This window comes from Idiotropiscis lumnitzeri, chromosome 12 (genome assembly GCF_059441095.1).
Source record: "Idiotropiscis lumnitzeri isolate Australia: NSW breed Sydney's pygmy pipehorse chromosome 12, RoL_Ilum_1.0, whole genome shotgun sequence".
Classification (NCBI taxonomy): Eukaryota; Metazoa; Chordata; class Actinopteri; order Syngnathiformes; family Syngnathidae; genus Idiotropiscis; species Idiotropiscis lumnitzeri.
In genome coordinates, this window is record NC_142402.1 from 15138692 (window position 1) to 15163400 (window position 24709).

The 24709-nt window shown below is 41.6% G+C and overlaps 4 protein-coding genes across 7 annotated transcripts; 3 read left to right on the top strand and 1 right to left on the bottom strand.

Moving 5' to 3' along the window:
* The first annotated feature begins 2027 nt into the window (after window positions 1-2027).
* On the top strand, window positions 2028-6460 carry alg3 (ALG3 alpha-1,3- mannosyltransferase). Of its 2 annotated transcripts, none has more exons than XM_088310465.1 (9): window positions 2028-2286; window positions 3121-3220; window positions 3300-3447; window positions 3666-3826; window positions 3927-4047; window positions 4115-4320; window positions 4570-4645; window positions 5361-5506; window positions 5574-6460. In XM_088310465.1, the coding sequence occupies exons 1-9, from the start codon at window positions 2103-2105 to the stop codon at window positions 5761-5763; spliced, it is 1332 nt and encodes a 443-aa protein (XP_088166591.1). In that variant the 5' UTR covers window positions 2028-2102; the 3' UTR covers window positions 5764-6460. The 2 variants fall into 2 exon arrangements, with proteins under 2 accessions (XP_088166591.1, XP_088166592.1); XM_088310466.1 differs by having other exon boundaries at window positions 4570-4646; window positions 5364-5506; window positions 5574-5721.
* A 307-nt stretch (window positions 6461-6767) lies between these two features.
* cc2d1b (coiled-coil and C2 domain containing 1B) lies at window positions 6768-15115 on the top strand. Of its 2 annotated transcripts, none has more exons than XM_088310463.1 (24): window positions 6768-6907; window positions 7166-7277; window positions 7350-7503; window positions 8697-8800; window positions 8882-8974; window positions 9746-9892; window positions 9979-10449; window positions 10576-10648; window positions 10738-10794; window positions 10873-11000; window positions 11075-11147; window positions 11207-11349; window positions 11428-11530; window positions 11829-12001; window positions 12075-12200; window positions 12274-12332; window positions 12419-12535; window positions 12643-12716; window positions 12788-12846; window positions 12936-12987; window positions 13055-13154; window positions 13636-13726; window positions 13870-13992; window positions 14082-15115. In XM_088310463.1, exons 2-24 carry the CDS (start codon window positions 7215-7217, stop codon window positions 14091-14093), a joined length of 2595 nt encoding a protein of 864 aa, XP_088166589.1. In that variant the 5' UTR covers window positions 6768-6907; window positions 7166-7214; the 3' UTR covers window positions 14094-15115. The 2 variants fall into 2 exon arrangements, with proteins under 2 accessions (XP_088166589.1, XP_088166590.1); XM_088310464.1 differs by having other exon boundaries at window positions 11832-12001.
* LOC148326109 (uridylate-specific endoribonuclease C-like) lies at window positions 14565-19380 on the bottom strand. Of its 2 annotated transcripts, XM_088310469.1 has the most exons (8): window positions 19248-19380; window positions 18107-18206; window positions 17843-17954; window positions 17362-17483; window positions 17178-17290; window positions 16096-16249; window positions 15726-16019; window positions 15542-15621 (listed from the first exon to the last, which is right to left on the bottom strand). In XM_088310469.1, the coding sequence occupies exons 1-7, from the start codon at window positions 19256-19258 to the stop codon at window positions 15759-15761; spliced, it is 873 nt and encodes a 290-aa protein (XP_088166595.1). In that variant the 5' UTR covers window positions 19259-19380; the 3' UTR covers window positions 15542-15621; window positions 15726-15758. The 2 variants fall into 2 exon arrangements, with proteins under 2 accessions (XP_088166594.1, XP_088166595.1); XM_088310468.1 differs by having other exon boundaries at window positions 14565-16019.
* Window positions 19381-19595: 215 nt separating this feature from the next.
* Window positions 19596-24234, top strand: pak1ip1 (PAK1 interacting protein 1). The gene is made up of 10 exons (XM_088310467.1): window positions 19596-19898; window positions 20843-21005; window positions 21072-21192; window positions 21785-21859; window positions 21933-21985; window positions 22074-22219; window positions 22321-22418; window positions 22889-22988; window positions 23058-23193; window positions 23756-24234. The coding sequence occupies exons 1-10, from the start codon at window positions 19821-19823 to the stop codon at window positions 23884-23886; spliced, it is 1101 nt and encodes a 366-aa protein (XP_088166593.1). The 5' UTR covers window positions 19596-19820; the 3' UTR covers window positions 23887-24234.
* The last annotated feature ends 475 nt before the right edge of the window (window positions 24235-24709 follow it).

Genomic DNA, 24709 nt, shown 5'->3' on the forward strand with positions numbered 1-24709 from the left:
TTGATTCTCATTGCACAACAGATAGTTAATAACCATGGTGTTTGTTTCTGTCACAACAGCTTATGTAGAGAATATTGGTACATCGCTGCATGGTGGTTGCTTCTTATTCTTCCTGAGTACATTCACATCTGGATGTTTCCTTATTCATCTACAGTTGTCCGTGTTTACCATTATTTATTATTTCAAAGGCAGATATTTTTACATAAGGAAAAAGGCAGTCAACACCTTTGACGACTCTGCATGCATTGAAATTGGGCGAATGAACCACCACACCATGTTGCAAATATGTACAGTACATTGGCATAGTTTATGCTGCTACTGTTAACTTTGCTGCTACAAAATTTAAAAATTCCAGAATTCCGGAAATTCTCATATTCTAGTGAGTTAATCTCATTTACAAATGATAACGCACATTCACTACTGTATAACACAGTATAATAATCCGGACGACTAAGAGAAACAGGTTTTGGACAGCTGCCTAGGCCCTGGGGGCTCTTAAAATGCATTTTGCAGTGTCCATTTGCAGTATGTGACAGAAGACTGTGTCCCTCTGCTGTTCAGTTGTTGCACTAGCTACACACATGGCAACCACACAGAATATCCAACCATCCATCATCTTTACCGCTTGTCCTCACTAGGGTCGCGGGGGGGGGGGGCTGGAGCCTATCCCAGCTATCTTCGGGCAGTAGGCGGGGGACACCCTGAACTGGTTGCCAGCCAATCGCAGGGCACACAGAGACGAACAACCATCCACGCTCACACTCATACCTAGGGGTAATTTAGAGTGTTCAATCAGCCTGCCATGCATGTTTTTGGAATGTGGGAGGAAACCGGACCCGGGATCGAACCCACGCCCGATGCTGTCTCTCACTGTGAGGCCATCGTGCTAACCATTCGGCCACCGTGCCGCCCACACAGAATATACAACTTTCAAACCTTCCATCGATTTTTAACATTTATCCTGTTCAGGGTCACGGGTCACCTCGAACTGGAAACTATCCTATATCTGATTTTGGATGAAAGTCATATAACTGTGCACCTTGGTCTGCATGTCAGCCAATCAGAGAGAAACCTAGAGAAAGAGACATTTATTCACACTCACATTCACAGTGTCACTGAATGGAAACTGAACACACGCTGCCTGCATGGAAGTCAAGTGAGTGAACCACCGTCAGTGGCAAAGTCAAATCTTTGGCAAGAGATGCCACTGTACACAAACACAGTCCTCATAACTGTGGCCAGTGTCAAACACATGGCATTCTTGAAGTATTTTGTAAGCGAGACATCGCAATATAAAAAAATATTTAAAATAAATAAGTAAAGTCAAAGATCAAAAACATCCACAGTACTACATGAAAATGTTTGGACAACTAAGGACACACAGACTAAGAGGGCAAAAGCATGCAGTTCATGATGAGAATCATTTGTTTGAAGAGAGCACAAAGAGTGTTAGTGGGCAAGACACGCTGCCTAAGTAACAATGGTTTCTTGTGCTGAAGTCACTTTTTTTTACATGGAAGACTTCCACGCAATAAAGTGAGTGTTTTGAAAATGCTTTTTAAAATTTTATATTGTGTGGTTATTCATTGTGCAATAGTTACCGTGCATTTTCATGATAGTCTAAGATAAGTCTAAATATTTTTGGTAATCTATTCATATTCAAATCACTGACCTATTCAATATTTATAGTTTTGAAATACTGACATACTGCTATTGCAAATTTTATCAGACTAGATGCTGGTTATAATTTCACAATTTTTATTTTTTTAATTTTCATTTTGGTAATGTTGGTTCATATAACGTACACTTGACTCAACACAAAAAAAATACGTAGCCACAAAGTGTCTAAACTTATTACAATCACCTGCAATATAACCTCCAATAAAATATCACCAATATTTTAATTTGTATAGACATATGCTTTATTTTAAACTTCGTGAAGATTAATACATTTAAAATGAACGCCTCGTGGTTGGTTACGTCCTGTAGCTAATTATAACCGCTTACTGTCACGTGACACATGTTGAACCATGACGTCACGGATAAAGCCATTCTACACTTGCGCATGAGCGGTTCGTGTCAACTCCGCAGCTAGCTTAGCAATGGCTGGTGGAGTTGCGAGGAAAAAGCCTCCCGGCTCCGCGTCTTTTCTGTGGGCGACGCTTCAAACGCTTTGGAAGGAAAAACATTTAGTCCTCTTCAAGACCGAATACACCTTCTTAGTAGTGTCCGTCTTGTGGCTCTTAGAAATCGGGATCAATGTGTGGGTCATTCAGAAAGTGGCATGTAAGTAGCTCGGGGCTAGTTAGCATGCTATGACACCGTGCCCTCTTAACGGACGTAAATGAATGCTACAAAGCTAGCCTTAGCACGACCACGTAGACAGCCACCTGTCAAATGGAATTTACAGCCAACGCATGGCATACTCATACATACCAACTTGTCGAGTTAAAATATGGACGTACTATTTTTTTTTAACTACTACCTCTCAGAAAGCATCATGATTATTTACTGTTTGCCAACTTTTATTGACTGTTAAGGTGCATAAAAAACAAAAACAAAAAAACAACAACTCAAGGTACACCACTAAACATGTCCCAGAATTATATATACAATGATTACAATTATGATTGCGTCTTCATCTACTCACAAATTTACTTCGTGTAAAATATGGGTCTGTTTAACAGAAAGTTATTTTGTTGTATAAATAGGAACAGGTGGATACAGGTTCATTGTACTTTCTACCGTCTAATTGAGTCGCTTGTCACTATACGTCGCTGGTGAAGATAGATGGCACAAGGATACATTATAGAAAATAAACACTTTTTGTCCCAATTAATTTTGAATCACTGATTTTTCTCTCCTCTGGCGGTTTTGAAACATTTTTACACCAAATACCACTTCAATGGAAAAAAACAATTTCAGCATTATGCTGTGCTAAAAAATGCACTTGAATAATTCTTACATTAATCAACAAATATTTACTTATTTTTTTTGTCAGCGTTGCCAGTAAATTTTCTAGATTTTTTTTTTTTTTTAAGTTGAAGCTGTATTATGCAGTTTAGATCGAGGGTGGCTGGACAGTATCTTGCTTCGAATAACAAATCCGTTATCCTACAGACACTGAAATCGACTGGAAGGCTTACATGGACGAAGTGGAGGGAGTCATCAATGGCACCTATGACTACACCCAGCTTAAAGGCGACACTGGTCCTTTAGTGTAAGTCCTACTAGGCTGTTGTGAGTGATCTATGTATGAAACAATACAGAATCAAGAATGTATTTCCTTGTTGTTGCAGGTACCCTGCCGGTTTTGTGTACATCTTCACAGCTCTTTATTACATTACCAGCTCTGGGACGAACATCCGCCTGGGCCAATATATTTTTGCCGTGTTCTACCTCATCACGCTGCTTCTGGTCTTCAGAATATACTACCGTACCAAGAAGGTAAGTTTGGGTATGTAGAGTAGAGGCCGATATTTTTTCGGGAATCCCGTGCGATGGGAGTAAACTTTACCTCGCATTTTGGACAAGCTTTTGGGGAAGCGTGTCAATAGTGACACAAAACAACACCAAACCATCTAGAGTGGCTATGTCCTTAGCGACCAGGACAGGAATTTAAATATTCCCCAAAATGTTTTTTTAATTTCCTCATTTTTTCCCAGGTTCCTCCCTATGTGTTCTTCTTCATGTGCTGTGCATCCTATCGGATCCACTCCATCTTCGTGTTGCGTTTGTTCAATGATCCGGTGGCCATGATGCTGCTGTTTGCAGCTGTGAACCTTTTCATCGATGGACGCTGGTCTCTGGGCTGTGCCATTTACAGGCAAGTGAGGGCTGCTTAAATGCATTTCCTTGTGCGTTGCCTACCTGTGAAATTGGAGGTATTTTCAATTTACAGGCTAGTCTTCCTCTCTTTCTGACAGTTTAGCAGTGTCTGTGAAAATGAACGTGCTCCTCTTTGCCCCGGGACTACTTTTTCTCCTGCTGTCTGAGTTTGGTTTAATCAGGACAATCCCAAAACTTTGTCTATGTGCAGGCATCCAGGTAAATATTGTACACTACCTTCCAGTTATTATTTCCCGGTGTCATTTCTAACCAGTGCCGATTACAGCTCTTGTTGGGTCTACCTTTCCTCCTGGCGAATCCCGTCGGCTACATGAGTCGGGCTTTCGACCTGGGTCGTCAATTTATGTTCAAGTGGACCGTCAACTGGCGTTTCCTGCCTGAGTGGCTTTTTTTGAACCGCTACTTCCACTTCCTCTTGCTGGCAGCTCACCTGCTGAGCCTGCTGCTCTTTGCCCTCCGCCGCTGGAAGAGGTGAGACATACTCGAGCCAAGTGTATTGTTAAAATAAATATCGTGAGGGGAGCATATAAGCACGACTCCCTGTGACCAGCCATCGAATACAACAAGCGAGTGGCATTTTTATTGTGACTACGTACTACTGTGTCAGCATAGGTTAGTGATGGACAATGCCGTGTTTGGACTCGCATTAAAATTCAGGTAATGTCATCTAGTTATTGCTTGTAATGAAATTAATTGGGCGGTCTTTTTTTTTTTTGTAAGATCTGGAGAAAACCCACTGGAACTCTTAAAGGAGCCCGGCAGGAGGAAAGTCCCATCTCAGAAGAACACAATCAACCATATCCTTCATGTAAATGTGCAGAAGTTTGAGCCGTTTCCAAAACCTTTGTTGAAAATCTCATTAGATCGGGAGGAGATGAAAAGTGTTTCCTTTCTGACATAGAAAAAGACAGCACTGCTTTAAAATGAATTCAATTATACTTTTATTAACTGCCATCAGTACGTGACGGCAAGTTTTGATGATTGGAGTGTCTGGACTAGAACTACTATTTTCTGAAGATGAACTACAAAAAGCATTCTTTTTATCCATGCGTGCGTGACCTCTTTATTTCAGTCCGCTAACAGCAGGAATCACATCGGCGAGCGTTTTATTTTCTTCTCCATGCTTTTTTACTCTTGAGTGTCTTCGTGTGGCCTCACAAATTAAACCAAGCCACACCAATCGGTTACAAGAAAATGTTGAAAGCTAATATACAATTTTGTTTTAGATATTTTTTTTAAATAATATTAATGTGAATGGATTTTATTTCAATTTATAAATTTATAATCAATGTGATTGTAGATATTGAGCAATGACATATTTTCAGCTAGCCCTCTCTGAATAGCTTCTTGCTTTGACACTAACACGTAGCTTTAGATTTTTTTTCTTTAAATGTATACTACTTATCCTAGGTCGACCTACATACTATTGAAATGTTTTTTTTTCCTCAATGTGGAAAATTCAATGGAAAAAGACATTCCCAAATGTCCGGTCAGACCTTAACAGCCAATCACAAATCGTGCTCACCCTGTTCACCTCCAACTTCATCGGCATGTGCTTCAGTCGGTCATTGCATTACCAGTTTTACGTGTGGTACTTCCACACGCTGCCCTACCTGTTGTGGAGTGGAGGCGTTAAAAAGATGGCTCATCTCCTCAGGTAAGATCCAATACAAATAAACTTCACAGACTTTATATGCCGTAATACAATGCCACTCTGCCTTTAGGGTCCTCATCCTGGGTCTTGTTGAGCTTTCGTGGAACACCTACCCCTCGACTTGCAGCAGCTCCATAGCCCTTCATGTGTGTCACCTCATCATTCTCCTTTGTCTATGGCTGGCTCCGGCCCTTTCGTCACCTCCACTTGGAACTCAGGCAAAAACAACCATCAAGCCCAACAAAGACAAATGCCAATGAGGAAAAGTACAAGTGGAGGTGCATCTTTCCTCTGAGCCTCATGACTCCTGCGCAGAGAGAATGGCGCTGGGGTAGACTCTTTTAGCCCCCGTTTTATTTAATTTTTTTTAAAGGAGGTATTGTTTTTCTCTTAGCTTTGAGCGAAAAGCTAATGTGGGGTTGTATTTTTGGACAATTACCCACATGTAATTTTTTGCAGGTATGAAGAGAAGAAAATATGGATTCTCAGGTTTCAATGATCAACTTATCAAAAAAGGGGGTGTTGTGTTTTGAAAGTTTGTCATAAACCTTTAGTGCCATCGCTATATCACAGTAGTCATTAACACATCACGTGTAATATTAAGAAAACAGACCATATTATTACATTGCAGTGACTTGATTCAGCAAATGATGCACTAACTAATATGTCAATTATGCAATCAAAATTATACAATGAGCCTAAAATAGTTTTGTAGCAAATGTATCCGATTTAGTGTTTCGCTCTCATTTAGTAAAATTGCAACATGCTTCTTATACCGATATCAAAACTTGTTGTTTTGTATTTTCTGTACACATTATGTTACTGTTGCAGTAGATCCAGATGGAGACAATCATAGCTAGTTGTGATCTGGCGATGTAATGAGCCACAATACTTGTCTGAACACAAGCAACATTCACTGAAAATGTGACATTTTTTAATAAATATGAATAATACTTAGACCAGGCTTGGTAGATTTCTTCTATTTTTGTGTTGATGCCACATATTGACTGTCAAATTCTAATATTGGAGTCCCAAGCCAAGTTACCATTCCTTACTTGCCTATTGTTGGAAATATCCAATATGATTAATTATCAACAATATAGTAAATAATTGACGTAAATTCACTCCTCTGGAATAAACCACTAAATACACCTGGCTGTAACGTGGGCTCAGATGACGCAGGGGGCTGGGACAGGACACGTCCCCTCCGATTTATGATTACCACAATGTTCGATAAAACAGGCTGCATGTACGAAGAGTGAGCAAAAGGTGCAATATAAGGAACGAACTAAAGGTGGCAGCAGTGCGCCTGGTCGATCTCAGCTTATCATAATTGAGACGACGACGAAGAACAAGTTCTTCTCGGAATAAAGTACAGTTGCTGATAAAATGCTGGACGAGCAGGTAACACGTACAATTCGACAATTATGGCAGAGTTGGTTATTGTCGCCAAAGCGCCGCTCTCTTTTAGTCACTTCTCGAATATACTTGTCCAGGCGAAGGCTAGTTAGAGAGCTAACGGCTAGCCATTGGGCTAACGTCATCGCTCAGTTGTGTGTGTTTGCGGAGAGGCACCTGACAGCCGATCACATGATTTTAATTGTAATAAAAACGAGGCTGTGCTGAGACAAGACTGGTATACTCACGCGCTGTGTCTTTTAGTTTGTTTCAGGGGCATATCGTTGACGAGCAACTTTGCACTAACAACAACATGTTCGGCAAGAAGAAGAGAGAGCCCCTCCCAAGAGGCAGAGGCGCCGCCGCTGCCAAGCAGGTATCAACGACAACAACTAGAGTGACGCACAGAACTTGTTAGAAGAAGCTCAGCTCTTTCGCTGCTCTTTAGATGGGCCTATTCGTCGGTATGGACCCAGAGGACATGATGACGATGGGTGCCGAAGAGGGTTTGGACGACCCGGACTTGGAGGCTGAGCTGGCTGCCATCACTGGAGGCAAGGCGGCCCCTGTTGCTGGGGGAAGAGCCAAGCACAAGGGAAGAAGTGAGAACAAAACAACAAAACCCCTCCACTAAACCTGCACTGTGTTTGTATATTTATACTATACTATACTATACATGGGCGGTCAGTTTTGAAGCTGGGGCCGCAGTGGGCACTTAAGTGACTTAATCCAACTCTTAATAACACCTACATGTCACAAAATAACAGAGCTGGGCACTTGACCCTTTTTTACTGGTCAGTCCCCCGTCCTGCGGCCATTATCTTGATACTGTTCCGACCTCGACCCTGTGGCCTTATTCATAAAAATTGTCGGCCCTCAACCCCCGTTCCATAAGGGGAAAAAAAAGCGTCAGTGCATGACACCGCCGCGGGAGAAATGCTAATGGCAGAGGTTTCTTTAAACATCATTAGCTGGCTAATTTACTATTCAAATCCGCTTACCTTATTATGGGCTTATTATTGTCTTATTCGTCTCTTTCTTATTATTCGTCTCATCCGTCTTCTTTCTTCTTCTACATGAACGTATCCAATGCAATTAAGTATGCACTGTTGGTGTTATTGCGATTTTGGTATTGCCCACCCTCTTGTAATGGTATGGCCAAGTAGCAGGTGGGAGACAGACGCAGGTTATGTGATGTCAGAATAAATGAATTAATTTTTGTCCTACCCTGTATATCAATCTTTGGCACGCATGTCATTCTGACCCTTCATGAAGGCACATAGTAGTCAATCTAAAATATAACAGATTTATTATACCTCAGTGTTTTGGTCTTTTAGCCTTACGCTAAAATAAAGGTAAATGATCTACTAAACTAAAACTGATCTACTTCAATTAGAGTCATTAACTTAGTGAACTCTTTGACTTTCAGTCTTTTAAGTGTTCACATTGACGACTTCACAGAATGCGACCTAACCATTGTGGCATGAACATACAATAAATCAGTAACTCCTCAGGGAGGTGACAACAATAATGCAAACAATGTGGCACACTTAACCTATGTAGACACTGACATACAAATTCACGCTGCTTTCATGGTACAGAGTACCTAATAACACTAATATATTTGTATTGTGTGTTTGTGTTTCTTTGACTTTACCCTTATTTCTTTGTGGGGACTGTGATATGTCATGCATGATTTGTTTTTTCCAACATAGTGTTGTAGTATTATTATTGTTACTATTGTGCAATATGGACTCTGAATAATTCTTGTACTTTCACATGGTTTGGGTTACAGGCCCGCTGCCCATGGAGGACATCGCCAAAATGGCAGATGAGTGTATGCGAGACGTGGACGACGATGAAGATGACGACAATGTGGAGGATGACGAAGACCTCCTGGTTGGCCCTTTTTCCTTTGATGTTCCTTAGGTCGTTGTGCTTTGTTCTCATTGGCTGTTCTGTCTGGTTTTTCCATGCCAGGCTGAGCTAGAGGAAGTGGTAGGCGAAAGCGGTGGCGAGCCTAAGGTTGTTTCTTCTTCCACTGTGGTGACTGCTGTTCAATCTTTGCCACAGGTATACCCTTTTGACTGACTTTAAAAATTTTGTATACACCTTTGACTTAATTTAAAACCCTTTTACTATTTTAGGTAAAGAGGTACTTAGCCTTATGAGTGACTGCTTGAAAACTACTTTTTGTGCCGTCATCTAATTTTTTTTTGTCCTGATTTACGAGGGCTAAATAGTGTGCCGCAAATTTCTCAACAAGCAGCATATAAAACATTTTACAGTAGTTATGACTTGGAGAGCAAAGAAATACAATTTTCTATGACATACATTCCCTATCCTCTGAGTTGTGAAACCTTTTGTGCATTATGTATGTGTATACTGACCCCTGGTGGCCAATGCTTACATAACAGAAGGAGCACGTTGCCAGGAAGCGTGAAGTCACATACACAGACTTTTGTTCTTTGAGTTCAGTTAAATTTTCTGTCAACTGGAATGCCAACCGTTTACTGGCACCAACAAATATATTTGTCATGTACGCTCTTTAACATGTAGGTGTGGAAGAGGGTCTTGACTTTCTTATCGTGAAATTCAGGAATGTACTTGAAAGTCCCTGTAGAAAGTGGTTTTCCATCACATTGGATTTGTGATCATCACCGTTTTTTGTGAAGGAAAAGATTAAGCAGCGTTTCTGGGGAAACCAGTGAACATCTGAGGCAAACCACAATTCCACTGTGCTGCCACACTTCCTTCTAATGCAAAAAAAAAAAAAAATCACCATTGGTCAGTGTCTTCGTTTTTCCACCACCAGATTTGACTTTCCTCCGCCTATGTTGACAGGAAATGAGGGCGTCTTCCGTAGCAGCTGTGCCTGGCAGCGTGCAGCACACACTGGAGGAGAGGCTCACCATGTACAAAACGACGCTGCTCAACGCTAAGACGGCGGGCGAGGGCGCCAAAGCCCGGCGGCTCCAGCGCGGACTAAAGGTGTGACAACCAATCCAATCTTTTTACAGCGTTTAATCCCATTCATAAGTTGTGATGGAAGTGCCTCACATTTACTGCCCTTGCAGACGCTGGAGACCATGCTGGCTGCAGTCAAGAAAGGCCGGCAGGTGAGCGAGGCGGAAATTCCTCCGCCAGTCGCCACGGGAACCAAGAGCACCACGCCAAATGCTGCCCCGGCCCTCTCCACGCCTCCTGAGATCATCACCCCTGATGGCGAAGAGGAGGAACAACACTCGCCAACACTCGCTGTTGAACAATCACAGGAACAGGCGCATCCTTCAGAGGAGAAGCCGCATCCTTCAGAGGAGCAGCCGCATCCTTCACAGGAGCAGCCGCATCCTTCAGAGGAGCAGCCGCATCCTTCAGAGGAGCAGGAAGCTACTTCGCCAACCGCTAATAGCGACCTACCTGTTGCAGCAAACAAGCGAGTGGCGACACTGTTGCTGCAAAGGCAACGAGAGTACAAAATGGCCGCCCTGGCAGCCAAGAAGGCAGGAGAGGCGGAGCAAGCCATGGTCTACTTCCGGACCAGCAAGGTGGGTGCGAATAAGACACATGCGCAGTCATAGTTCTTGGTGAGGGCTTTTGATATCCGTAATTATTTTTGTTGGTATGATGACATAATAGCCGAAACAAACATCCTTTTTGCCGTTTTGAGGCAGAAGTTCGATTCCGTGATCGAGGCCTTGAAACAAGGACAAGCAGTCGACCTGAGCGGCCTGCCTCCACCTCCAGGTTAGTTTAAGCATCGTTATTATGTGAATACAGAATCAGAATTAAGAAGCTTCAGCTGCTCTTCTGCCGTTGTGTATCGCAATCTACAGGTGGTAGCGCAGCACCAGCCGAGCAAAACGTCCCACAACCGGCTGCAGCAGCTCTAGGTACCTTGATAAGACATTATTAATACAACGACATGAATCCCAAATATCCAAACTGATTGTTGTTGTCCTGGCCGTCAGCCCCGCCGGCTCCTAAGGATACGCTTGAGGCGCTGGAGCAGAGGCGCGCAAAGTACGTCGAGGCATCTACTCAGGCCAAAGCCGGCGGGGATGAGCGCAAGGCCCGCATGCACGACCGCATCGCTAAGGTGCAAATGACACAACGTGCGCATCTCTGCTTGTTAACATCAATTGACATACCTTAACCTCACTCCTCCGCCAGCAATACCAGAGCGCCATCCGATCTCACAAAGCGGGAAAAACGGTCAACTTTGATGAGCTCCCCGTTCCACCAGGTGACGTTTGCAAATGTTGTTTTGCAACATTTAGGAAATAACGAGGGATTTTTCAACAGGCTTTCCTCCCATCCCGGGCCAGAAGGCTACGACGGCCGAGCAAGGGTTGGTCGCCGCACTGGAGGCCGCCTCCAAGCTCTCCACTGCTGATGATGATGATGCCGCAAGTGCAGATGAGCAAGGAGAGGAGAAGGAAGTGGAGGTGGGTCTTGTCAGATGTATTACAGCTCTAATGTAACATCTGTGTGAAGGAGGCTAACTTTTCAAGTTTCTTTTGTAGCCAAAGAAGAGCACACTAAGCGTCCCGGCTGCGTCAATAGGTCAGAGAAGATCGCCGTCTGCTTCGCCCGAGAGAACATCCGCTAGAGACCCCTCACCTGCAGGTCAGTCGTGTCACGTGCCGTCACATGTCTTTTCTGCTGGTTAAGCTGCTTCCATTACTTCATCCACTACGACTATTTCTTTTTCACCTTTTTTCTATTACTATTTCTACTTCTTCTGCTGCTTCACATGTATCAAACTCAAGGCCCGTGGTCCAGATCTGGCCCACCACATTGTTTAATGTGGCTCATGCATTGACTTCATGTCTCTTGCTCAAATACCAAAATTGAAAATTGTCTTCACTTCACTTCTACTTTTTTTATGTACTAATGTTTTCTTTCACTCCGTCTACTCCTCCAGCAGCACAGCAGCTGGCGTTCCTAGAAGGCCGTCGCAAGCAGTACATGAAGGCTGCGCTGCACGCCAAGCAGAAGAACGATATGGAGCAGGCCAAGAGCTTCCTGCGCACCGCCAAGGGCCTGGAGGCCATGGTGGAGGCGGCGCGTAACGGGAAAGCTGTGGACGTCAGTGCGGTGAGAAGCTACTAATAATAACACCAGTATGGACTTGCGATATAAACGTCTGAACGGGAATGATGGCTGCCAGGTGCCGTCGCCCCCTGGTGACGAGGACGAAGACTTTGTCCTGGTGCACCACAGTGATGTGGTGCTTTCGGAGAAGGCGGAGCAGCTCTACGCACAGTTGGCCAAGATCCTCAAAGAGCAGCGTGAGGTAAATATGACCGACTCTTCTTTTGCTTTTTTTTTTAAGCACCGTTCTGTATCGCTCTTATGTCTCCTGTTAGAAATGTTTGACTTACTCCAAGCAATTCACCCACTTGGGGAACATTACGGAGACCACCAAGTAAGGAAGAACAATTAGGACACTCGCCGTGCATCCACTGGAAAAACGCGTCTTTTGTGTTATTTTTTTATTTTTGTCTGCGTCAGGTTCGAGAAGATGGCCGAGTCATGTAAAAAGAGTATGGAGGTCCTAAAGATGTCTCAAGCCAAGGGTCTGCCTCCCCCCAAACATCACTTTGAGGACAGAACCTTCCACACGGTCAGGTTAGCAAACATTCCGCTGGTTATTATTAATAGCTGTTACATTTTGATAGCTGATGCTTAGTGATAACTGCACATTGCCACTAGATTTACTGTTTCATTTGCCACAGGATGTTCCCGGGTCTCAGCAGCACAGAGATGGTGGTGGTTATTGTGAAAGGCATGAATCTTCCTGCTCCCAGTGGTATGCACGAACACGCACACTCTCTCAATATCTAGGCTGTTGATGAAAGCGTCTGACACTTCTGTCCACAGGCATCCAAACGAACGACCTCGACGCTTACGTCAAGTTCGACTTCCCCTACCCCAGCACGGTGAGCCGTCTCATATCTTCATTATCTCCTCCTCCTCCTTGCATTTCTTTGTTGCATGTTTCACATTTGTTACTAATATGTGCCTTCAGGAGCAACCACAGAGACACAAAACGAACGTCATAAAGAACACTAACTGCCCAGGTGTGACTGCTTGCATGTGATTTCTCCCTGCATTACTCATACCTGCAACCTCCTTGTCTCGGACCAGAGTACAACCAGAGCTTCAGTCTGTCAATCAACCGCAACCACCGCGGCTTCAGGCGGGTGGTGACGTCCAAAGGCCTCAAGCTGGAGCTGCTGCACAAAGGGTGAATCCTCGTACTGTTAGTTTATAGACATCGCTTCGTTCAAGTTGTATGCTAACTTTTATTGCTACCACAGTCACAGCAACACAGCAGCACCCCCAAAAAAAATGTTCAGTCGCTAATTTCACATGCCAAATAAAATTGGTACTTTATTATACTGCCGAGCGGTTCTGAGAATGGATGCGTGATTAAAAAAGGACAAGCAGAGCTGGCAGCAGCCGTGCACTTCTAAGTCTGCGGTCATGCCGTGCCCCCCACCGTGCAAAAAGCCTTTGAATACATCACAAAAGCAAAAGCCTGTCCCAAATCATCTTCACAAACTCATTCTTAAAGGTCTTAAAGTTGAGGGTCCTTCTGCATTATATCAATAGAGTTGAACAAAAAAGACAATTTCAAAATAAAAAAAAAAAAGCACCATCAGATGTGACAGTGACTTAACGTGGCCCTCGCTCCACTAACATTTCCTCTTGTGTGCGATGCAAAGTGGTTTCCTGCGCAGCGACAAGCCCATCGGGACAGCGCACGTGAAGCTGGAGCAGCTGGAGTCCCACAGTGAAATCAGGGAGATCGTCGAGGTAAATGCAAGTGCTGACCTAAGTGTGCGCGACAAGCAAAGAATTGCGGCGCCATAAAGTTGTTCAAATACATGGGAACGCTTTTTAATTTTGGGTGGAAAAATGCCTCTCCCTTTTAATGGAAATGGTCTCATTCCTGTCAGGTGATGGATGGCCGCAAGCCTACCGGCGGTCGCGTGGAAGTCCGCGTCCGCCTACGAGAGCCTCTGAACGGGCAGGACACGCAGGCGAGCACAGAGCGCTGGTTGGTGGTGGAGCAGTCGCAGGTCCGCACTCACAAAACCGCCACGCGTTTACATCCCCACCGCTTCTCATCTGTCTTTTTTTTTTTCTTTTCTCTCTCCTTCTCTCAAAGCTTCTTGTCTAGACATTCAAAGACGTAAGTACTCTACCACCGTCTGCCATGATGCTAAGCCACTTCGCTTGACCACGCTTCATGCATGTGCAGGAAGGCTACCAATCATACTCAGGAGGCGTCCCCGGGGCACCACTCCCTTACCCTCGGACCTCTGGAAATATTTGCACATAGGCAAGTCACACAGCTGATTAGCCAGGTCACTCATAAGGCATTTAGCAACATCTGCTGGCCCGGCGTGCAACTTCGTCTCACATTAAAGACTGTACGTTACAAGAGCAAGTGGTGTCTATGCACTAACATACCAAAGTAATCCATGTTTGCTGTAAAAGAAATCGTAAGCTATTTATTCATAGCCAAGGCTCAGCGTAATATATTAGCACGTAGCATTTGGTCACATACAAACAACACTCAGTTAGTAAGCCGTGGACAAACTTGACAGTGGAACCTCCTATGTTTGTTGAAAAGAGATTTAGTGAACAATAAGGTTATAAATTTTATTACACAATATGAGCGATACAATTAATGACATTTTAAACCATTTTACCAAGAAAATAGAATGTGGCTAATTACTTTTACTCTGTTACAAATATGTTGAGCCAGGCATCATCAAGTGGCTTTACTTTACTTGACTTTACAGTGGGCAACTTCTTTTCACACTGACATTGAAACCTGAAATGATTTCCGTAGAGGAGGTCCCACTGGAGGAGTTGCGCCCATGTCGAATTCTAACTCATTACCACTAGTTACACCTGTGACTCAGAACGGGAAAAAAAACGACAAACAAAAAAAAAGAAAGGTGGTGCGAGGCGCTAACCACCATTAACCTTAATCGACAATGCAAGAAGCCATATTGGCAACTTAAGCCGGCCAAGTGAGCTGCAAGCATTAAAAGCATGCATGAACATTGCGACACTCTTACCATTGTACAAAAAAATGAGTTCACGTTTGTTTACGAAGGTCACGGATGTTGATTTCAGTTTCATTTAATAATGGACCATCTTAAATAAAAATGGAAATAAAAGTTGATTTTACGCTTTTGCTTCTGTCTGTTCTTTTATCAAGTCCTTATTGAATTGGACTTGTTTGATTGGACGGAAGGGAGAGGGGGTGTAACAACTAGAGAACTAGTGAGTCATTTTAACTTTGTTAGTTATATCTCTTTGACACGCCACAGTATTTGGAAAATAAAACATTAACAAGGTTTATTAATTTCATTATTTTTAAGTTCGGCGGGCCAGAAAAACGTTTAATGGGCCGCATGTGGCCCCCGGGCCGTAGTTTGCCCATGGCTGTCTTGGCCACTCCATCGCGGCGGATATCAGCCATTTTGTTAAAAAATTACAGGGGTCAGCCAATTTTTACCAATTGCTTGAGCCAGAGATGCAAATAAACTTTTCTAGATTCATTTTTTAAATTTTATTTTTATCTCCTGTCTCGTTTTAATCATTTGAGTTCAGCGACTTTTATTGTGGTGGGATTCCACTTCCTGATTTTGTTTCCGGTTCCCTTGACTGGAGAAGTAAAATTGTGATGACAACTGTAAAACAAGAAGTGGAACTTAATGAATCCATTTTCGGCATAACTGCAAACAGGCTTGTACTTTGAATTGATTCTTTGAATTTTTTCCTCTTCACACCTGACCTGATCAATTTTGTGACAAAAAAGTGTCAAAAGCTACAAATCGCGGTGGTTGCTGCTGAGGAGCTTTGGGTAGGACGACCCGATGGAGCGTCCGTGCCTGTGGACGATCAGCTGCAGCACGTACTCGTCCACCTTCACCTCCAGCGCGCTGCTCTTGTCTCCGGACGCCAAGAAGACGATGGTGAACAGCGCCACCTCCAACTCGGGACTGACCCCCACGAAGGAGCCGCCCACCGGCTTGACCAGGCCCTTCCAGCTGAACTGCAAGTTGAGCACGTGGTCGTCCTCGTCAGGCTGCGGACAAATTGACTTCCTGTTAGTGGACGGAAGCGCCTTTCCGCTCGCTGTGACAACTGTGCGGATGTCTTACAGTGTCTTTGTTGTCCCGTGCTTTGTAACCTTTGTAGTCTATGTGTCCGCGCTTCTCCTGGAGGTAGAACTGTACCCAGTTGTGAAGGCCTGTAATCTCCTGGCCCTGCTTGGTCTCACCCACGAACACGTGTTCGAACCCACATGAGTCCGCCCTGCACGCAAACACATGGCGCCTCACTAGAGCTCATTTTAGCCGACAGAAAATGATGACAAGATAACAGATGGAGATGTCATTGGAACTTGGTAATAAGATGAACTACTTTTTGTGAACAAAGGACTTTAGCTCTCTTGGGTGTGGGGCTGTCCACTTGAGTCATTGTGTGTGCGTGTTTTTTTTTGTTTGTTTCTTTTTTTAACTGGTTTTACTTTGTTAGGTTTCCATTTCAACAGGATTTCATTATGAACAAATGATTTTGATTTGGATATCCTGCAGCTGCTGTATAATATAACGGTGCAATAATTAACCAACAATTAATCTAATTGATCCATGATTACATTTTTAATTTGAATGTGTTGAACTGGTCAGAATTTCAGCTTTTCACTCGTAAATATTATCCGATTTCTGTTGTCCTCCATGAAAGTGGACTGATTGATTATATTTGGGTTGAATCAAAATAAAACATTTGCTTTTACTTTGGAAAGCAAGGATCAACATTTTTGCCTTTTTTCTGACACGTTATGGACCAAACCATTTACGGTATCATATTTTTTTTCGGGTATTTTCGGCACTTTCGATTTGCGATAATATCATGTTTTTGGATAAAGGGATAGAAATTCAAATGTACTTTTTTTCATTTGAGTTGATAATCAACAAAATAATTGGTGATGATTGGAGAGAGAGAGAGAGAGAGAGAGCGCTCCATCTCGAGTCCATTTTGTTGTGCTGTTATTTTATTTTGGTAGGGTTCTACTTCCTGTTGTTTGTGACAGTACTCTAATAATAATAATAATTATAATAATATAATATAATAATAGTACTCTAAACCTCCTACATCTGGCTAACCCTACATGTTAGCCACTTGCTCGTAACCTTTTCTTATTAAGAATATTAAAATATAAGTTAAAACAATGAAAATTCACCCTCCGCTCCTGTCACGGTGGTACAGGCGGAACCAGATGTCATAAAGTTGCTTCTTAAAGCTCGCCACATCCGGCGGCGACTGTCTCTTCTTGACCAGGTACTGGTGAGCGCACTGCGAAACAACAACACATGCTAAGGTCTCTCAACACGCTTGTTGTCACCATCAACAGTCCACCTTCGCACCTTCATGACGTCCGTCGCCAAGATGGCGTCCAGGAATGTGTGGTTCTCCTGAAGCTCCTCGTGGGTCACCGACTCCGACACACCGGTCGACATCTCGTAGTTGTCCAGCAAGTTGATGAAATCTGACATTCACGTAGAACAGGAAAATCAATGCTAACATATGCAATGCTAGCAAACAAAATTGTTATAGCTACCTGTTCACTTATGTACTTTACTAAAGGTTCCTAATTCGTGTTTTTTGTTCCATTGTAGGGCTCTCAGCCACAGCAGGTACTGACCATTTTTTTTTGTAAATAAAGGACTTTGATTTAGATCTACTGTGACTTGGTTTCTCTATTTGAGTATTTGAGTCAGTATTTGTGCAGTTGCCGGTTTTATATTATTAGGTGTATTCTTCTGGTGGACAGAGTTAACTCAGTTTAATCAGTTTTATTTATGTAAAAAATAATTAATAATTAATTAGTATTTTTTTTCTCCGTACGTGCGTAGGTCTCGATGCTCTTCAGTTTGTCCTCATCGACGTACTTGAAGAGTGGCGCGTGGGCACGATCCCTGGCATAGTTGCTGCCCTGAGCCACATAGCCAGCTCGTCCCTGTGAACATGGATGATAAGTGTGACATGTGTCTGGCTGTCACATAGCTGTGATTGCGTACACAAAAATAAAAAGTCAAGCAGTATCTAGCAGTTGCACAAGATTTATTCATGTCTTGTGAATGACAGTTGATGAGTTCGGGGTGTACTTGCCTGTGGGTCAATGATGTAATCAGTCCCCGGCTTGAGGCGGTTGATGTCCAGGCGCCACATTTCATTTAACACCTCAGACAGCTCCTGATTGGCCACTTCACTGAAAAAGTAAAAGTGAACGTTAAAATTAAATGAAAAAATTGTCGGACTGTCAAAATGCTGACAATCAACGTGACTTTTTTTTTGGTTTATGCGCTTTATTCAAGTAAAGTGAAAAATTAGTAACGAGTTTATTCATGCGTTTTCTTTCAATGTGACCTTTTCTAAAATAAGGCATATTTATTAACATGAAATTGCATAAATTGAAAACATCTGACTTCTTTCATAACACTCCAGCTTTGTCTAACACTATTACGAATATGAAAAGTTATCATTTTATGGAAATATTACATTATTTTTTCCAAGCACAACAACTTTTTCTTGGAATGCAAGATTTCATTCGCAGAGAGTAACAGGTTTTGTTCCCTAAAAAATATATAGCCGTTCGTTTTTTTAGGTTTATTTAAAAAACAAATCTCATCATATTATAACTTTATTTGCAAGAAATAAATATTGTGGAAAAGTTTTTTTTCGTAACAGTACAACATTTCCGCACATTTTTTTCTTATTTCTTAAAAAACACGACTTCCCTGTACATTCACATTTTTTAAAATAGATATATTTTATTTAAATGTCGTTTTTCCCTGAGGCTGGATTCAAATTGTTCCTTTTCTTATTTCTAGCGGAAGGACTACTCAACAAATCATCCACATATCATAGGATACTAGTTTACATAACCGTCATTTTGAGGGGTTGGGTTGTACTGTCTATTGTTTTTGTGTTGCGTGTAATTTATCATCAGCAGACCTTCACACAAACATTCTAACATTACACACGCAAACCATTGTGCAAAACAGCTTGGCATTTTGCACAACGGAGAAAGTGCAAAAAAAAAATCATTACATCGATACTTTTCTACACACTGCAAGAAGCACATCTTTGAGTGAACACTTCCTTACAGCTCACAGGCGTGTTTGCATTACAACCACAACCTTCTATTTGGAGTGTCAATAACGTTCTCAAGCGTTAACGTAACAATTTCTGTTACAAAATAAATGTCAGAAATATATATTTTTTAATTGCTTAGTCAAAGTTTACTTACCGTCTTGCCATCGTTGCGTTCAGAGGAGACAAGCTTACTTAACTCGCATCCTTCGACTGGAGCGAAAAAGCACCGTTTTATGCGCAGTTAGTTTGCCTGTCAATCATGCTTGGTCAGGGATCCGCCCATCTCAACACGGGGCGGATCCTAACTCGTGATCGCCTTGTTAAAGCAATAAAAATGACGTTCACTTCACACAAAAAGATTTATTGTATTTTTTAATTATTTTGTAACAGTGCATTTTTATTCAGTTTTGTCAATTTCACGCATCGCGTGGGATGCTGTTAACTTTTGAGGCATCCTTACCTCTGGGTGGCGCCAGTGCAACGTTTAAGCAAATAACGACGAAGAAACGTAAAGCCACGCATGCGCAGTGGAACATTTTCGCGTTGTTATGGTTCTTCACATGTGTTAGCACGCACACGGTGAAATGTGTCTTATTTCGATTCACAAATCGCTCCATTTTGCTTATTTTATCCGCGCTTCGTGTTTTTACTAGTGGTGATACATTTGCCGTTGGTGTGACTAAGACGAAGACAAAAGACGCAGAAAGACACGCGCTAGCTTGGCGTTATGGCCGCCTTCGTGGAACTTGTAGCTGGCTGCTACGAGCAAATTGTGTTAGGTTACCGTGTTCGAACGGACCAGAATGTGAGTAGATTTACACGTTGTAACACTGCGAAACAAATTCAGCTTGGTTGTGAGCAGAGTGACTCTGGTTGAAGACACTTGACAACAGGGGTAGTTAAAAGTTTCTTACTTGGAGTCCAATAATTTACTGTAGAAGTTTGGCTAAAATTAGAAATACACTTCAATATTTTTAGGGTTGTAAATACGGTTTCGTGGAAGATTTGGGTTTTCAATTTAGATTTAGGGCAATTTGGTTTCAAGTCATTGTTGGGGTGGGTTAAAAAGTTTAGGGGTTACAGGCAATTGTTCGGGTTTCCTAGAGAGTTTAAGGTTGCAAAGCAGGTTTTCAAGACAGGATTAGGGTGTCAAAGTAGGGCTTAAAGCCTCAGTTTGGGTTTCATAGCTGTAGGTTTTAAAGCAAGTTTTAGTTCTCCGTGGAAGGTGTTGGGCAAGTGTATGTAACTCCAGTTCCTGTAGAGTCATATCCTACCTGTATTAGATCTCTCTCTACTCCAAAAACACCTGATTCAAACGATCAGTACATCAACAACCTCTGTAGAAGCCTGAAACGATCCTGATGATCTGAATCGGGTGTGTTTGGATTAGGGAGAGGTCTAAAACAGGCAGTATATGGCTCTCAAGCAACCTATTCCTCTTGTGGCCCTGTAGGGTACCAGAGTAAGGTTTCAAGCCATAATTACGGTTTCAAAGTCGTGTTTTAATGCAACTTTTAGGGTTTCATCTTAAGACAGGAACGCACTTTCAAAATAGGATTTCAAGCCATAATTATTTTGCATGCGCGTGAATAATGAGGTAATAATATGGACAAAACTGATTTTACATGAAAACTTTACAATGTTACGCAAAATGAAAGTTAGGAGAAAACATCTGTACTTCTACAAATGCAGTATTTGTCTGAACTTGCATACGTAATGTTTGGACACTGTTTGGCGGTGGTGTATTAGGAGTGGACGGCCAAAGAGGACTTCACGCATCACGCTCACACGGCGTCTGTGTCGGCAGTGGCTGCCAGCAACAGATTTGTGGTGACGGGCAGCAAAGACGAGAACATGATCCTGTATGACATGAAGAAGAGGGTGGAACACGGCGCTCTGCTGCACCATGACGGTGAGTGGCGCTTAATGTTATGCGCTTGCTTGACGATGCTTCTTCCTGACCATTTGTGTTTCTCAGGCACCATCTCTTGTCTGGAGTTTTACGGTTCGACGCATCTGCTGAGCGGAGGAGAAGACGGGCTCTTGTGTGTCTGGAGCACCAAGAAGTGGGAGTGTCTCAAGTCCATCAGAGCACACAAGTCAGTCTTGAGCGGGGAAATATGTTATGAACGGAGAAAAAAGGAGTGTCTTGATGTGAATTAAGTCGTAATATTAGCAAACCCAAGTGTGAACAGAACATTAATTTGAGAAATAAAAGTCAAGCAAGTAGTTGTAATTCTGTTATTAGAATTTTAAATTCAACTAATATTTTATAAATTAGCTCTTGTTGATAGTCTCAATATTTCAAAAATTGACTTTGGAAATATTTGCACAATATAAAATATTTATCCTTGTAAAAAGCATCTTTTCAAGACAGAAAAAAAACGTCATTCATTTATAAATATATATGACGTAATCTTATTGACTAAATGTAATGTTATTCATACTTTTTGAAGAAAATTAATTCCTTGCAAACAATTCATAGCATTGAGGAAAAACTTGCAATATGATGAAAAATGAGGCACATCTTATGAACAAGGCAACAATATAAGAAAAATTGTCATCTGCTTGCAACTCGAAAATGTACTGGAAATTCTGCAAAATTCAGGACAACTCCTTTAATGTTGACTTTGTTTCCTCAGGAACAGTCCCATGTTTATTCTCGAATAATATTTTTTCTTCTGTCTTCAGAGGTCATGTGACGTCGCTGTCTGTACATCCGTCTGGTAAACTTGCACTGACGGTGGGCACCGATAGAACACTGCGGTGAGCACACACACACACACACGTAATAAATGCCACCGTCACTGATATAATATTTAAGTTTTTTTCTTTCTAGTACATGGAATCTCACTAATGGAAGATCAACCTTCATCAAAAACATCAAAGAAAGTCAGTTTCCCCCCCCCTCATAAAAGTGACACTTTTTTTCCTGACACACATTTGACGTGAAACCGTGTGTGTCTTTGCCTCTGTGTAGATGCACACATTGTGCGGTGGTCTCCAGACGGCGAGAAATATGTGGTGGTCATCCACGACAAGTTAGACCTGTACGACCTGCAAACTGCCTCGCTGACCAACACGCTCAAGAACCCTAAAAGGATCTCGGCCGTCAACTTCTTGAACGTCTGTTTTTGTTTCGTTTTTTTTCTCTTGCGCTCGTCTCACTGCACTTTTGTTTTTATCTATTTATTTTTTTCGTTTTTTGCTTGCTCGTTTTGTTCCAGAACTCCATCCTGGCTGTTGCTGGTGATGACGAAATAGTGCGGCTGTGTGATGTTGCCAAGGAGAAATGGGTGTGCGAGTTCAAGGCTCATGAAACTAGGTACACGATACAAGTTATTTTAAAGGAGACGTGATGCATCGATTTAAAAAAAATAAATAAATAAATAAATCTATCGAAGAAGAAGCGTTTCCAGCAGCGTTGGGCAACTTCGGGCAAAGTCATAATCTTTGAAGAATGTATTTTTATAGGGGGAAGCAGATAATTTTGCAGTAATTCTTATTCCTTCTATGTGTTTTTTTTTCTTCTACTACGAGTGTCGCAATGTTCAGAGAAAAAAAGCCATGCCATATGTTTTTAAAGAGAAATTATTTTTATAATTTCACCCGAGTAAAGTTGTAACAGTGTGATAAAAATGTAGTCGGAATGTGGAGCGGATAAAATCGTTATGTTAAAGGAAAAGTATATATATTTTTTTTAATGAAAGGGAAACTGGTAATATTTATGGTAATAATAATAATTTTATCCCTAAATAACAGCATAAGCGCTGATGTGTGTCGCTCTCTGCGCAGGGTGAAAGCGGTGGAGAGTTTCAAGATGGACGACCATTGCGTGTTGGTCACGGCCTCCAACGACGGCTTCATCAAAATGTGGAAGCTCCTTCTGAATGATGTCAGTCAGCCTCCAAACCGCGCCGTCAACACGCACGCTTGTATTTTAACCAAAGGTGTCACCTGACAGGTGCTGGAATGTCCCACCCTCCTGGGGGAAGTCAACACCACGGCCAGGCTGACGTGTCTTGCTGTGTGGAAACCTTCCGCGCAACAGCTGACCACAGAAGAAGACGAGAAAGAAGCCAAGGCTGCAACGTCACAAGGTGGAGCCAGTAAAATATGCAGACTTACTTTTAAGTGTTGAGAGAATATGTTTGGGGTGATATTTAGACAACAAATAAAATATATGTGTTTACCAATTACGGTATTATGCATTCTGACCTTGAATTGCACTTACCGGCAATTCTGATGACTATTCTTATGAAAAATGACGCCCTGCTCAAAATAGCCATTGAAGAATTACAAAATGAATTCTGTTAAAGCAGACATTTTTTTAAAATATTTTTACTTTTTATAAAAATACTACTTTGGTGAAATAGATTTTTTGCTTGTCTTTTTGTGAGATTTGCATCTATTTAATTTTTTTGAAATTATTAATTTTTACCAAAAAGTTGACTTCAAGACTTGTAAAATAAAAAAATGTTTTAAGATTTTTTTTTTTTGTTCTCAAAGCCTTAATTCTCATGTTATGACTTTATTGCCGTAAAGTAATAATTATCTGAAAATGTCTTGTTTATTCTTGTAAAATTACAGATTTTCCCATTAATATTTATTGATTAATTATCACAACCTCCCCTTTTTTCATCTTTTCCCGTGTGCCGGCAGAGGTGGCTGAGACCCTTTTAAGGACAAAACGAGTGCGCATCTTCACACATGAAGAAGTCCTTTTGGAAGATGAAAGCAAGCCAAAGAAGAGGAAGGAAAAGGTCGGTGGAAAACAGAAAGGAGCAAAATAAAACCCTTTTTTTTTAAAAAAAATAAAAAGATAACTTGCATGTGTGACTCTTTTGGATGGCCACACAATACACAAACACTCGCTTAAGAAACGAGAATATACATACGTTATAATGATTCCAGAAACTGTTTTTTTTTACTTAGTCAAAAGGGTCTTAGACTGATGCTGTTGGTTGTTGGAAAACCTTCTCAAAATTGTTCGACTTTGTCACAACAATTTAGCTTTGCTTAAAATATAGTTTGATCAAAACTGCAACCTCAAATTATTTTGTTCTCAAAATATTTTCTCTGAATTGTTAATGTTATGATTTTTGGAATTTTCCAGCATTATTAAAAAAAAATTGACATATCGTGTGTAATTTTGTCATTGCTACTGTTGCAATTGTGTGACTCTTCTTTTTCTTTGATGTTTATTTGTGACTACATTTAATAAAGCTTTGACAATGGCCAAATCATGTCATAGAACAAAGGCTAGCCCGTGTGATACACTTCTGACGAATGAAGATAAAATCTTGGCAAAAAGTTGGAATTTTATGAGAGGAATTGAAAGATTCACATAAATAGTCTAAGTAGGATGATAAAGTTGTTAAATGTACAAAAAAAAGTAGTTATTATACCCCAAAAATATATGAAGTGGTAATATTGCAAATATAAAGCATTCAAAATTCAAGTTCGAAAAAAAAATCTTATATTTTATAATCTAGTCTATGAAGAAAAACAAAATCACATTTTGGTTGTAAGACAAAACTTGGTCATTTTATTAGAATGACGTAAAATTAAAAAAAAGCAAAAAGTTGTCATTTTTTTTATATATGAATTCTGACA